At 44.7% G+C, this 16,008-nt stretch overlaps 1 protein-coding gene across 3 annotated transcripts in view; it reads left to right on the plus strand.

The window, feature by feature from the left end:
• dhx36 (DEAH (Asp-Glu-Ala-His) box polypeptide 36) overlaps positions 1 to 16,008 on the plus strand; it is a 96,669-nt gene that overhangs the window by 3,503 nt on the left and 77,158 nt on the right. For 2 of the 3 annotated variants that reach the window (XM_078204726.1, XM_078204744.1), the window contains exons 2-5: positions 923 to 1,122; positions 6,422 to 6,584; positions 9,231 to 9,269; positions 11,765 to 11,935. In XM_078204726.1, the coding sequence (XP_078060852.1) occupies positions 923 to 1,122; positions 6,422 to 6,584; positions 9,231 to 9,269; positions 11,765 to 11,935 (573 nt within the window). The remainder of the gene's footprint in view (positions 1 to 922; positions 1,123 to 6,421; positions 6,585 to 9,230; positions 9,270 to 11,764; positions 11,936 to 16,008) is intronic. The other variant, XM_078204735.1, reaches the window with a different exon arrangement.

A 16,008-nucleotide genomic window follows, 5' to 3' on the forward strand; every position in this document is an offset into this window, starting at 1 on the left:
ACTAATAAAAAAAAAACCTTATCTACCATCAACCTGTCCTGCTGTCTTCAGAGATCTCTGGACACGCACACCAAGGTTCCTCTGATCCTCCAATTCCTCAGGTCTGACCATTCATTGTATATTCAGTTGCCTTGTTAGTCCTCCCAAAGTGCTTTGCCTTCCTCCATTTACTTTGATAACCTTACTGAACAATATCTATATCAGTCCTGAAAGGTACAGTTATTCCCCAGAACCCACAGTGTTCTGCAGAAGTTTTCAGATTTGTAATGGCACTTTGGAAATGTGGTTCTTGATTTTTGCCCCTGAGCAGCTTGGTTCTAATTTTATGATTGCATTTCCTTGTTCCTGATCTTCTCACGTTCTCACTGCTTACCCTAACAAATGTTTTACTGATTTATTTGTACCGCAGTTAGTACGCTGGACATTTTTGGACATTTAATTATACTATAAAATAAAAGAGGCGGCACGGTGGCACAGTGGTTAGCACTGCTGCTTCACAGCTCCAGGGACCCGGGTTCGATTCCTGGCTTGGGTCACTGTCTGTGTGGAGTTTTTACTTTCTCCTCATGTCTGCGTGGGTTTCCTCCGGGTGCTCTGGTTTCCTCCCACATTCTGAAAGATGTGCTGGTTAGGTGCATTGACCCGAACAGGCGACTAGGGGAATTTCACAGTGCAGCCTTCATTGTAGGCTTACTAAGAAATAAACTTTAAATCCTGCAGAAAAATACTCAGCAGGACTGGTAGCGTTTATGGAGAGAGAATCAGATTTAATGTTTTAGATGAATTACATTTTGCCAGAGCTGAAAATGTTAACAGTTTTAGAGAATTAATTATTTTTTGGGTTCCTAAAGTAAGACGTCATTGCTTAAATGAGTTAACATAGGAAAAAAAATACTGTATGGCTCTTTTTGCCTTTCTGTAGAGGGCAGTTGTGCAGATGGATGAAGCAAGAGAGCAACACATCACCCGACTACTGAATTCTGTCCAGACACGGAGTGACTACAAAGACCGGAGTGACTACAAAGACCGGAGTGACTACAAAGACCGGAGTGACTACAAAGACCGGAGTGACTACAAAGACCAGCGTGCCTCGGTTTCAGCTGACTCTAGCAAAAACTGGAGGTACCTCAGCTTTTTCTAAACATTGTTTCTTTAAGATGCAGTCATTTCACATTTGCATCCTTTGTTATGGTGGAGACCCTGGCAACTTATGCCTCCACTTCCTGTGATAATTTCTCAATTACTGTGCAGCTCCTGTTAGGGAAGCAAAGGTAGCTTTAAAGAATTTATATTGCTATTGGTAAAAAATAGAAATAAGGCACAGTTTTAAATGCGTTTAATGTTCAGCTTAACGTCTGTAGTAGGGAAAATGCTGGAATCCATTATTAAAGAGGAGATAGCAGGGCATCTGGATAGAAATGGTTCGATCAATCAGACGCAGCATGGATTCATGAGGGGAAAGTCGTGCTTGACGAACATGTTGGATTTTTATGAAGATGTGACGAGGGCGGTTGATGGAGGAGAACCGGTGGATGCGGTGTTTTTGGATTTCCAAAAGGCGTTTGATAAGGTGCCCCATAAAAGGCTGCTGAAGAAGATTAGGGCACACGGAGTTGGGGGTAGTGTGTTAAAGTGGACTGGGGACTGGCTATCCGACAGGAAGCAAAGAGTCGGAATAAATGGGTGTTTTTCCGGTTGGAGGAAGGTAACTAGTGGCGTGCCGCAGGGATCGGTACTCGGGCCGCAACTGTTTACCATTTATATAGATGATCTGGAGGAGGGGACGGAGTGTAGGGTAACGAAGTTTGCAGACGACACAAAGATAAGTGGAAAAGTGAATCGTGTGGAGGACGGAGAAGATCTGCAGAGAGATTTGGACAGGCTGAGTGAGTGGGCGAGGATATGGCAAATGGAGTATAACGTTGAGAAATGCGAGGTTATACACTTTGGAGGAAATAGTAACAAATGGGATTACTATCTCAATGGAAACAAATTAAAACATGCTACCGTGCAAAGGGACCTGGGGGTCCTTGTGCATGAGACGCAAAAGCCCAGTCTGCAGGTACAACAGGTGATCAAGAAGGCAAATGGGATGTTGGCCCATATTGCGAGGGGGATAGAATATAAAAGCAGGGATGTCTTGATGCACCTGTACAGGGCATTGGTGAGGCCGCAGCTGGAATACTGTGTGCAGTATTGGTCCCCTTATATGAGGAAGGATATATTGGCATTGGAGGGAGTGCAGAGAAGGTTCACCAGGTTGATACCGGAGATGAGGGGTTTGGATTATGAGGAGAGGCTGAGGAGATTGGGTTTGTACTCGTTGGAGTTTAGAAGGATGAGGGGGGATCTTATGGAGACTTATAAGATAATGCGGGGGCTGGATAGGGTGGAGGCGGAGAGATTCTTTCCACTTAGTAAGGAAGTTAAAACTAGAGGACACAGCCTCAAAATAAAGTGGGGTCGGTTTAAGACAGAGTTGAGGAGGAACTTCTTCTCCCAGAGGGTGGTGAATCTCTGGAATTCTCTGCCCACTGAGGTGGTGGAGGCTACCTCGCTGAATATGTTTAAAGCGCGGATGGATGGATTCCTGAGCGGTAAGGGAATTAAGGGTTATGGGGATCAGGCGGGTAAGTGGTACTGATCCACGTCAGATCAGCCATGATCTTATTGAATGGCGGGGCAGGCTAGATGGCCTACTCCTGCTCCTATTTCTTATGTTCTTATGTTCTTATGTTCATGTGTCTGGAAGGTTGAAGCCCATAGTTAGGTTCATGCTGGACAAAGGTGTTTGGGGGTTGGTTAAGTTCCAAATGTGCTTCTATTGTTCTTAGAGAAGGCTGCAGCATGAAGAACAAAATAGTAGCAGGGGCGTTGCCTGGCAACAGGAGGTCACCTTCCTTTGTTCTTAGTTTTAACTGGAAACCAGAGCAGTTGGAGTCAGGTCACTGAGGAGTGAACAGCTCGTAATTCTGCCACGAGAAGCTGGACAGGACAAGGGAATTGCAAAAGTGCAAGCTTCCCAAAGAACAAGATACAATCCAGATAACCAGGGAATTGGGACAGAATGAGTGTTTAAGGCAGCTGAGATTAAGTAAACAGAGACCAAGATTCAGAAGAATTCAACAAAGAGTGAACAGTGTACTGAGTTAAAGGGATAATTGTAGTAAGTAGATTTGAAGTGGGACAGAAGATTCAAAGGTAGATGAAACATTTGATATCGTTTTAATAAAAATCGAACTGAGTTAAATAATTGTGAACCATTTGGACAAGTAGTCAAGACAACAAAATTCTAAAGGGGTGGGTGTAAAATCCTGGATTGGATTTGCTGTTAAAAGTTGAGTGAAAGCTTTGTTTAGAAGTGTCATTTGGAAAACCTGGTCTGGATTTTGGGATGCAAACCTCTAAGGGAAAGCATTGAGAGAAGATTTCAAAGCATGCTTTTGGGCATGGAGTTTCTCGTGTGACAATCATCTGGGGGATTCTTGTTCCTTGGGAAGTTGCATCTTTGCAACTCCCTTATCCTGTCCAGCTTCTCCTGGCAGAATTATAAGCTGTTCACTCCTCAGTGACCTGGCTCCAACTGCTCTGGCTTCCAGTTAAAACGATCTAAGGAGATACATCAAAGATGTCAAAAGACAGTAGCGGACCAAGCTAGAGTCCCAGGCTAGCCACACGGACCCCTGTCGACTATGGCAAAGTCTGTAAGACATAGGCTACAAGATGCAGGCATGTAAAATCGCCGGCTCCAACGCACCCCACCCTGATGAGTTCAATGCATTCTATCCCCGTTTTGAGCAAGAGGTCAGCGAGAGCATGCCCTCCACCCTGGAAGCCTTGGGTGAACCTGTATCTGAGGTCACCATTGCAGATGTAAGAGCAGTTTCTCGAAGGTCAACCCAAGGAAAGTGACTGGCCCGGATGGGTACCCGGACGAGCACTCGGATCCTGCGCAGATCAGCTGGCGGGGGTATTCACAGGCATCTTCAACTTCTCTTTACAACAATGTGAGGTCCCCATCTGCTTCAAGAAGATGACCATCATCCCAGTACCTAAGAAAAACAAGCAGCGGGTCTTAATGACTATCAGCTGGTGGCTCTGGCATCCATCATTATGAAGTGCTTTGAAAGGTTAGTCATGGCACGAATCAATTCCAGCCTCCCGGGCTACCTGGATCCACTGCAGTTTGCCTACCGCCGCAACAGGTCCACAGCAGACACCATCTCCCTGGCCCTGCACTCAACCCTGTAACACCGAGATAGCAAGGACACCTATGTCAGACTCCTATTTATTGTCTTCAGTTCAGCTTTCAACACTATTTTTCCTATGAAACTCATTTCCAAACTCTGAGGCCTGGGCCTCGGCTCCTCCCTCTGCGACTGGATCCTGAACTTCCTAATTCACAGACCACAATCAATAAGGATAGGCAACACCACCACCTCCACGATCATCCTCAACACCGGTGCCCCACAAGGCTGTGTCCTCAGCCCCCTACTGTACTCCTTATACACCTATGACTGTGTAGCCAAATTCCCCTCCAATTCGATTTTCGGGTTTGCTGACGACACCACTGTAGTGGGTTGGATCTCAAACAATGACGAGACAGAGACAGGAATGAGATAGAGAATCTGGTGAACTGGTGTGGCAACAATAATCTCTCCCTCAATGTCAATAAAAGGAGATTGTCATTGACTTCAGGAAGTGCAGTGGAGAACATGCTCCTGCTCTGCCCAAGACCGCAAAGGGTTGTGAATGTAGCCCAATCCATCACGCAAACCAGCCTCCCATCCATTGACTCCGTCTACACTTTCCGCTGCCTTGGAAAAGCAGCTAGCATATTCAAGGACCCCATGCACCCCGGACATTCGCCCTTCCGCCTTCTTCCGTCGGGTAAAAGATACAAAAGTCTGAGATCACGTATCAACTGACTCGAGAACAGCTTTTTCCCTGCTGTCGTCAGATTTTTGAATGGACCTACTTTGCATTAAGTTGATCTTTCTCTTCACCCTAGCTATGACTGTAGCACTACATTCTGCACTCTTGTTTCCTTCTCTATGAACGGTATGCTTTGTATAGCGCACAAGAAACAACACTTTTCACTGTATAATATGTGACAATAATAAATCAAATCAAATCTGAGGAGACGTCGACAGACATTCACTTGGGATTCAGAGTGAAGAATGTATTTGACCACAGGCATCTTGTGGGTATCAAAAGGCCTTTGTGTTTTAATGAGACGATTGTAGCTTATGATGTACTTTGTAATCCGTGTTAATCTTAAACTAAAGGGGGAAGGAAAGGCATATCATATTATAAATCCAATTTTTTCATGTTTAATATTTTTTCTGGTTGAAACGAATTAGCAATCCCATGTTTTATATTAAAAGTTACGGACTTTTGAGCCAGGGATCTTTCCATCAACTGGGATCGTAACATTCCATGGGCATACAACTGAGAGGGAATGTTGCTAACAAGCCTCTTAATTATGTCAAGTTGCTACTAACAAGCGGAATAGGAATAAAACCGGATGACCCATCTGGCATCAACGTTAGCAACTTAAACAACAATAGTCCCACTAGTCCTGTCGACCATACAAAGTCCTCCTCACTAACCTCTGGGGACTTGTGCCAAAATTGGGAGAGCTGTCCCATAGACTTAGTTGAGTAAGATCATAACAATCACACTCACAAAATCACACTCTCAAAATCATACTTTACAGCCAATATCCTGGTCCTGTTTGCCTCTTTAGGTGGGTGTAAAAGATCCCATGGCAAAATTCAAAGATGAGCAGGGGTCTTGGGTGGCACAGTGGTTAGTACTGCTACCTCACAGTGCCAGGGACCTGGGTTCGATTCCCGGCTTGGGTCTGTGCGGAGTTTGCACGTTCTCCCCATGTCTGTGTGGGTTTCCTCTGGGTGCTCTGGTTTCTTCCCACATTCCGAAAGACATGCTGGTTAGGTGCATTGACTATGCTATATTCTCCCTTGGTGTACCCGAACAGGTGCTGGAGTGTGTCGCTAGGGAATTTTTACAGTAACTTCATTGCGGTGTTAATGTAAGCCTAGTTGTGACACTAATAAATAAACTTTACTTCTCCTAGTGTCCAGGTCAGCATTTATTCCTCAACTAAGATCACTCAAACAAATTATCTGGGAATTTATCTCCTTGCTGTTTGTGAGACCTTGCTACGTGCAAATCGTTCCCCGAGATTACAACAGCGACCTGTTTTGAAAACTTCTCCATTAATTGTGAAATGCTTTTGGATGTTCTGTGGCCAGGGGCGATGCTATATAACTGCAAGTCTGTTCTTTATATGTCAGCATCACTAAAGCAGATTAACTGATCATCTAACTCATTGCCCTCTGGCAAATTTCTAATTTTTTCCTGAACTTTGTTTCATTTTCCTCCCAACCCATCACAGAAGTGCGTATCCCTCTGCTTCAACCAACAAGGAAACTAAACCAGAGACCAGTGCTGACCTAGAGTATCTCTTCGAAACCATCACTCCGGATGTGTTTTTGGACGAGGAGCTGAGAGAAAACCTAATGAAGAAGACATCGAGTTTGAGATACCTGGAGATGAAGGTATTGATGTTGGGAATTTGCCCAATCTAAAGGACCATATGTCAGAAAGAATAAATGGTTCGGAGCATTAGCACCCCTGAACTTTAGCTTGTGATGCTCAACTCTTAAATGGTTTTGTCATCTGTATCCTTTTCCTAAACCAACAAAATGTCAGTGACTTGTAACATGCTCCACGTTACCCTGAGATCATTCCTGTACAAAGTTTCTATGTAGTCAAAAGCCAATTTAATGTACTGGTTGGTTTAAATACTGTGTTTTCACCCATGGGACCTGGATTTAAATCCACCTGGATTTATGACTGAATGTGTCATAGATCATAGAATCCCTACAGTGCAGAAGGATGCATTTGGCCCATCGGGTCTGCACTGATCACAATCCCACCCAGGCCCTATCCCCGTAACCCCACATATTTACCCTGCTAATCCCCTGACTCTGAGGGAGAATTCAGCATGGCCAATCAACCTAACCCGCACATCTCTGGACTGTGGGAGGAAACCGGAGCACCCGGAGGAAACCCACGCAGACACGGAGAATGTGCAAACTCCGCTCAGACAGTGACCCAAGGCCAGAATTGAACCCGGGTCCCTGGTGCTTGAGGCAGCAGTGTGAGCCACTGTGCCACCGTGCCGCCCCAATTGCAGGCATTCTACATGAATTGTGTTTATCTCAGTTCCGTGTGGTTGTAGCCTACATCACAGGGCTGCTTGTAATTCAAAAGCCTCTTCGATGAGGCCACAGGACTTATTGTCCCAGGAAATTGAGAGAGAAAAACACTTGCCCCTCAAGCAGTTGGAGGGCCATTTTAACAGGAGTATTATTGGGATAGAGTTATACAGTCATAGAGGTTTACAGCATGGAAACAGGCCCTTCAGCCCAATTTGCCCATGCTGTCCCTTTTTTCTTTTAACGACTAAGCTAGTCCCAATTGTTAGAGTTAGCATCATAAAGTGCAACAAGAGGCCCTTCGGCCTATCATGCATGTGCTGGCCCTTTGAAAGAGCTACCCAATTCGGCCCACTACTGCTCTTTCCCTGTAGCCCGGCAATGACTTAATCACGAATAGTGCCTGAAATATACTTTCAAAAATATCCACTCCCAGCCGAGGAAGGAGAATTCATGAAGCAGGCCATTCAGCCCATCGTGTTTATGTCAGCACAAATATTTGACATAGTTTACTGATATTTAAAATAGAAAAGCAGCTGGATGGAATGACAGTCAGCCTTCAGTACAGCTGTTTAACTTTTCATTGGGAGCGTTCATTTTAAATGTATTTGAGAAGCTGCCCAGCAGAGATGCCAATTAGAACTGATTTTTGTAAAGATTTTAAGAAAATTGCAAGTCAAGTGCTGCCAAGCTGAACTGTCTGGCAGATGGTGGGGAGATTGTGCCAATCTGTCAGCTTCTGTGATGGGGGAAATAAAATAAGCTTACATTAATATCAAAGCTGAAGAATCTAAAGCTGAGTGTTCAATTTCTCTGTACAATAGAATCATTAACTTGCATTTATATCGTGCCTTCAACATGGACAAAACAAGTCCCAAGGTGGTTCACAGTGGTGATTTTTTTAAATTGAAGATTTTGTAGTGAGCCAAAGAGGAGAGGTATAGACAGGGATGACCAGAGCTTAGGGACGAGCTGAAGACGTTGGGTGCATTGACCTGAACCGGCGCTGGAGTGTGGCGACTAGGGGAATTTCACAGTAACTTCATTGCAGTGTTAATGTAAGCCTTACTTGTGATTAATAAATAAATAATAAGACATGGCATCCAGCAGTGGGTGAAGGAATCATAGAATCCCTACAGTGCAGAAGGAGATTTTCGTTTTTTTAGTTTATTAGTGTCACAAGTAGGCTTACATTAACACAGAAATGACGTTACTGTGAGAATCCCCTCGTCGCCACACTGTTCAGGTGGACTGAGGGAGAATTTAGCATGGCCAATGCACCTCACCTGCACGTCTTTCAGACTGTGGGAGGAAACCGGGGAACCCGGAGGAAACCCACACACACACACACGGGGAGAACGTGCAGATTCCGCATAGACAGTGACCCAAGCCGGGAATCGAACCCGGGTCCCTGTTGCTGTGAGGCAGCAGTGCTAACTGTGAGGCCACTCAGCCCATTGAGCCTACACTGACAACCATCCCACACAGGGCCCATCCCCGTAACCCTCCATATTTACCCTGGTAGACCCCACTAAGGGGCAATTTAGCATGATCAATCAACCTAACTCTCACATCTTTGGACTGTGGGAGGAAACCCACGCAGACATGGCGAGAACGTGCAAACTTCACACAGTCACTGGAGTCCGATATTGAACTCAGTGCTGTGAGGCAGCAGTGTTAACCATTGTGCCACCGTGCCACCCCATATGGAGGAAGTGGAGTTGCCAATGAATCACCTTTGTGTTTCCATTTTCATTTCTGGGTTTTATTTTCCATCGAGCTATCCAGAGACTGAAACTAGCCAAAGGAAAGCATCACTGTGACATTGTAATAACTAACCGTGCACAATTGATTTCAATCTGTCGGTAAACCTGTGGAGCTCTTTTATCAGAATCTAGTTTCCTGAATATAGTTGTTATCTTTATGTGATGGCAGTAATAGTGTGATTTCTTAATCTATGTTATTCTCACTTTATTTTCTCAGAGATTCCGAGAAAAACTCCCCTCCTACGGAATGAGGAATGTAAGTGATGGTTTTTAAATTATGTTTGTAATGCAGGCAATTTTCTCGTGTGACGATTTACTTAGTTTAAGAAATCTATGTCTGCATATCAAATATATCCAGTGCTGTGGCCAGAGGGCCACATGATGGACCTGCCCTCCACCTTGGGAGCTCATCAACCTGGTTATAATGTCAGATAACTTGCTCTCATTAGTGTTTGTATTTTAAAAGCCTTTTTAAATTACTTTGAGTTCTACAGTGTTAGTTGATTTCTTCCAACAAAGAATTGGTGGTCTGACAATGGCACCTTCGCTCCTTGTTTGTGCATGGTAGCTTTGTATCATTTTTATTGCATTGACAGTTCATAGAATCTACAGTGCAGAAGGAGGCCAGTTGGCCCATCAAGCCTGCACCGACAGCAATCCCACCCAGGTCCTGTCCTATCCCTGTAACCCCACATATTTACCCTCCGAATCCCCCTGACATTAAAGGGCAATTTATTTTGGCCAATCAACCTAACACACACATCTTTGGACTGTGGGAGGAAACCCGAACGCCCAGAGGAAACCCACGGAGACACGGGGAGAATGTGCAAACTCCTCACAGACAGTCACCCGAGGCCGGAATCGAACCCGGGTCCCTGGCACTGTGAGGTAGCAGTGCTAATCACTGTGCCGCCCCAGACTTCTATACTACATTAAATGTCATGTAAATAATACAACATAGTTCCCAGGCCTCACAGACCTCCAACTTGAGAGCGCATTGTATTCCCAAGTTCTGGAATGATCTGTTCCAACTATCGCTCATAGTTCCTGCCTCAAAGGGTCGAGCAGCTTACGATTATTTGGGACTATGGCAACTTTACCTTTTCTTTATTGGTGAGTGCTATCACAGCACTGTCAAAGTGGGTCACTGTCTGTGCGGAATCTGCACGTTCTCCCCGTGACAGGAAACTGTGTGGGTTTCCTCCGGGTTCCCCAGTTTCCTCCCACAGTCTGAAAGACGTGCAGGTGAGGTGCATTGGCCATGCTAAATTCTCCCTCAGTCCACCCGAACAGTGTGGCGACGAGTGGATTCTCACAGGCTCTCCATTCTTCCGTTGGCTCCTGAGTATGCTGAAAATGCTCTGCCTTGCTGGGGACTAGATTGTATTCTTAAAATACACGTTTGTTTTGACCAAGCTGTTCCAATACACCTACAACACTGGCATCTACCCGACCACCTACAAAATTGTCCAGTTATCTTCTGTTCAGTAAAAGCCTTATTGAAATAGAACAACGCATTATCAGTAATGTGAGGAATGAGTCTTCCCAGTGCACTCTGGAATGAAGTAATACAATTCAATCCGGCCAAATACTGCCCCATCAGTCTATTCTTATAATGATGTGGAGATGCTGGAGTTGGACTGGGGTGGGCACAGTAAGAAGTCTCACAACACCAGGTTAATCATGAGTTTTCGGAGCTCCAATCATTATCTTGCAATTGTGTCTTTGCCTATATATGCCGTGTTTGTGAAACCTACCCCTCCACTCACCTGATGAGGGAGCAGCGTCCTGAAAGCTCATGATTCCAAATAAACCTGTTGGACTTTAACCTGGTGTTGTGAGGCTTCTTACTGTACTCTTATAATCATCAGCAAATTGACGGAGGCTGTCTTTGACAGTGCTGTGATAGCACTCACCAATAAAGAAAAGGTAAAGTTGCCATAGTCCCAAATAACCATAAGCTGCTCGACCCTTTGAGGCAGGAACTGACTGGTGGTGATTTGACCTGAGGATCGCCACACCTCAGGTGAGGGGCAAGGTTGGGAAAGCGGGGCCTTCATGAATGACCTCGGCCGGTACGGGAATTGAACCTGTGCTGTTGGCATCACTCTGCATCACAGACCAGCCGTCCAGCCAACTAAGCCAGCTGACCCCCCGAATAACCTGCTGATTCTCAGATAATCTGTGAACCCCAGATAACCCAGAACCTGCTCATCGCTCCGCTTGCGTTCTGTTTGGACTACTTGGCTTCGGCCTTCATTATAACCTTGGTCCAAAAGAACTGAATTCCAGAGGTGAGAGTGACAGCCTTGAGCTTTCAACAGAATGTGGGACCAAAGAGCCCGAGTTAAATTGGAGTGATTGTGAATCAGGAGAGAATCTGCACTGGTTGGAACCATAGCCAGTACAAAGGAAGATGGTTCTGCTTGTTGGAGCCCAAACATTTCAGCCTCAGGATATCACTGCAGGGGTTTCTCAGGGGAGTGCCCAACCAGCTTTGGCTGCTTCATCGATTACCTTCCTTCCATAAGGTCTAAAGTGGACTTGCGCGCGAATGATTTTAGTGTTCAATACTGTTTTCCATTCCTCAGAAGCTGAAGCAATACAAGTAACATTGCCAGGCTGGAGATAGAGGCAGGAAACTCTGCTGAATAGTCAGGAGCGATGGTAATTAGAGTGTGAGCATTACAGTACCTTGAATATAGACCTTGACTAACCTTGTGTTCTTTTCATACATGTTCTGAATTGCAGGAGGTTGTGGAGTTGATCAATGCAAATCAGGTGCTTGTCATAAGCGGAGAAACAGGTTGTGGGAAAACCACGCAGGTGACCCAGTTCATTCTGGACGACTACATTGAGAGTGGGAAGGGTTCTTTGTGCAGGGTCGTGTGTACTCAACCCCGGCGGATCAGCGCAATCTCTGTAAGTCTCAGCACTTTTATTTTGTCTTTTGTGCCTGCTTTGCCTGGGGTGTCCAAACTGCATCCCGTCTGCTGTGATGGCCTAGTGGTATTAATGTTAAACTATTAATCCTGACACTTGGCTAATGTTCTGGCGACCCGGGTTTGAATCCCACCATGGCAGATGGTGGAATTTGAATTCAATTAAAAAAAATCTGGAATTATGAATCTACTGATGACCATGAAGCCATTGTCGATTGTTGGAAAAGCCCATCTGGTTCACTAATGTCCTTTAGGGAAGGAAATCTGCCGTCCTTACCTGGTCTGGCCTACATGTGATTCCAGAGCCAGAGCAATGTAGTTGATTCTCAACTGCCCTCTGAAATGGCAGAGCGAAACAGTTCAAGGGCAGCTAGGGATGGGCAATAAATGCTGGCCAGTCAGCGATGCCCATGTCCCATGAGTGAACAAGAAAAACTTGTTTGCTATGTGCCGATCCAATAACCTGTCTAGTTTGCGTGCCACTGGGCGAATGTATCGTCAGGGGACACTGGCACTGTGAGCAAATTCAATATCCAGCTATCAGTTTAGAAATTAACTTGTAAAATGGCAGGAGAATCATAGAATCTGACAGTGCAGAAGGAAGCCATTCGGCCCATCGAGTCTGCACTGACCACAATCCCACCTCGGCCCTATCCCCATAACCCCATGCATTTAACCTAGCTACTGCCCCTGACACTAAGGGGCAATTTAGCATGGCCAATCCACCTAACCCGCACATCTTTGGACTGTGGGAGGAAACCGGAGCACCCGGAGAAAACCCACGCAGACATGGGGAGAATGTGCAAACTCCACACAGACAGTGACCCAAGCCAGGAAGCGAATCCGGGTCCCTGGCACTGTGAGGCAGCAGTGCTAACCACTGTGCCATCGTGCCAGGCCAAAGTACAATTCATGTATTTAAAATAAAAATTTCAAGGTAAGGTGATAAAGAGTTTTAAGGAAGTAATCGAGTATCATGACAAGTAATGATGCGTTTCTGAGTGATTTTCTAATAAATAGAAGCTGCCTCTTCTAAACTGAAGAAATCCTTCAATATCACCTTGTGTATGTCATAATTATGTTTTTGGACACCATGATATACATCGAAGTGTGGGAGAAAGACAAAAATGTGGACATTCCTGAATTATGGACCTGAACAGTAAGAAAATTACAATTGTGGTTTGTGATTAAAAGATATGTTAGCTTTGAAATCTCTTTGCTACTGATTGAACCGTTCTGTAATCACATTCCCTGACTTACAAATGATGCCTGGTCTCTTTATACTCTTGATATAAGCCATGCTCCTCCTGGGAATTGAATCTGGATTTGCACAACACAATTTAAGTGGCAGCAGGAAGGCAATGTAATCTTTTGTAGTTCCAGCTCAACCTGCAAATCTCGTCCCGATGGGTAACATATGAATGTTACTGGAATTTAGAAGGTTAAATTTTGAGGACACATTGCATAAATTCCCAAGATGGCACCGGAGTGTGGCGGCTTCTCGCAAGCTGTGCCCAGTATACCCTCTAATTCTCTCTTTTACTCTCACGGTGGCACAGTGGTTAGCACTTCTGCCTCATAGCGCCAGGGACCCAGGTTCAATTCCCAGCTTAGGTCACTGTGCAGAGTCTTCATGTTCTCCCCACGTCTGTGTGGGTTTCCTCCGGATGCTCCGGTTTCCTCCCACTCTCTGAAAGACGTGCTGGTCAGGTGTATTGGCCATGCTAAATTCTCCCTCAGTGTACCCGAACAGGCACCGGAGTGTGGCGACGAGGGAATTGTCACAGTAACTTCATTGCAGTGTTAAGCCTACTTGTGACACTAATAAATAAACTTAAAACTTTAAAACTCTACTCTAACTCTTTTGAATTCTGTAACAATGCATTAATTCGATCTCTTCACTACATTCTGTATCCTCTCCTTTCCTTCTCTATGTATGGTATGCTTTGTGTAGCGCGCAAGAAAAATACTCTTCACTGTATATTAATACATATGACAATAAGTCAGATCAACGTGACATGTATTCTCTAGACTTTTGACAAGTGATCACGGAGCCTCAGAATTGTTACGGTGCTGGAGGCTGCCATTTGGCCCATTGCGTCTGCACCGGCTCACTAAATGAGCAACTGACCTGCGACCATTTCCTCAACTTCTCTCTGTAACCCTGCACATTCTTCCCTTTCAGAGAACAGCCTAATACCTTTTTGAATGCTTCAATTGAACCTGCCTCTACTACATAATCTGGCAGTGGGCTGCAAACCTGAACCACTCGTGTTTTTAAAAAAAATTCTCCCATAACTTTTGCTGCTTTTACTAATGACTTGAAATCTGTGCTCTTTCGCTGCTGATTCTTTCACAAGTGGGGAACGATTTCTCTCTTATCTGTTCTGTGTCGACCCTTCAAAATTTTGAAAACCCCTATCCAAACTCTTCTCAACCTTTTCTCTAAGGAAAACAGTCTGATTTCGCCAATATCTTCATAACTCAAGTTCCTCGTCCTTGGAAAGATTATCCTGAATCTTTTCTGCACCATCTCTAATGCCTTCACATCCTTCCTAAAGTATGGCACCCAGAACTAATGACAAGTAGTCTAGCTGAGGCTGAACTAGTGACTTGCGCAAGTATTACATAACCTTCTTGCTCTTGTACTCTATGTCCCTACTAATAAAGATGTGGAGATGCCGGCGTTGGACTACTAATAAAGCCCAGGATATTGTATTTATTAATGTCTGTCTCAATCTGTCCTGCCGCATTCAATGATTTAGGCATTATACACCCAGCACCACTGGTCCTGCATCCCTTTTAGAATTGTACTCTTTATTTATATTGTTTCTCCATGTTCTTCCTACCAAAATAAATCAGCTTACATTTCTCTGTATTGACGTTCACCTGCTACCTGTCCGCCCATTCCACCAACTTGTCTATGTCCTTTTGAAGTTCTACACTATCCTCAAAGTTCACAGTGCTTTGAAGTTATGAATCATCTGCAAACTTTGGACTTGTTCCCTGTGCGCCAAGGAATAGATCATTCATTTCTATCAGGGAATGCGTGGATCCAACACTGAACCCTGGGGAACTCCATGACAAAGCTTCCTACAGTGCAAAAAACGTCCATTAGCCAGTAGCCTCTGTTTCCTGTCGCTCAGCCAATTCCGTATTCATATTGCTACTTTCCCTTTTATTCCATGAGCTATAATTTGCTCGCAAGTGGGTCTGTTGTTTGGCACTGTTTCAAATGTCTTTTGGAAGTCCATGTATGCTACACAAACAGCAATGTCCCCATCAGCCCTTTCTGCTACCTCTTCAAAATATTCCAGCAAATTAGCTAAACATGATTTTCCCTTGAGAAATGAATGCTGGCTTTCCTTAACGAACCCTAATTTGTCCGTGTGACTATTAATTTTGTCCCAAATTATTGTTCCTAGAAGTTTCCCCTTCACAGACGTTAAACTGATTGGCCTGCAGTTGTTGAACTCACCCCTTTTTTTGAAATGTTATGGGAAGGCGATGGTCTAGTGGTATTATCGCTAGACTATTAATCCAGAAACTCCTGTTCCTGGTGACCCAGGTTCAAATCCCACCTCGACAGATGGTGGAATTTGAATTCAATAAAAAATATCTGGAATTAAGAATCTACTGATGATCATGAAACCATTGTCGATTGTTGTAAAAACCCATCTGGTTCACTAATGTCCTTTAGGGAAGGAAATCCTCACTTGGTTTGGCCCACATGTGACTCCAGAGCCACAGCAATGTGGTTGACTCTCAACTGCCCTCAGGCAACTCGGAATGGACAATAAATGCTGGTCAGCCAGCGACGCCCATGTCCCACGAACGAATAAAAAAAAATTCTCTAGTCCTGTGGGACCACCCCGAGTCTAAGGAAGACAGAAAAATTACGGCCAATGTCACTTCCCTCCATATCCTAGAATTAATTGAGGTGTAAAAGACTCAATAGGGTTGATGCAAAGGAAATAACTAGAGAATCAAGCATTAAGGGGCATATCTTAAAATGACAGCCAGGCCATTTAGGGGTAAAATTGGGAAGCATTT

The sequence above is a fragment of the Mustelus asterias genome, chromosome 3 (assembly GCF_964213995.1).
Source record: "Mustelus asterias chromosome 3, sMusAst1.hap1.1, whole genome shotgun sequence".
NCBI lineage: Eukaryota > Metazoa > Chordata > Chondrichthyes > Carcharhiniformes > Triakidae > Mustelus > Mustelus asterias.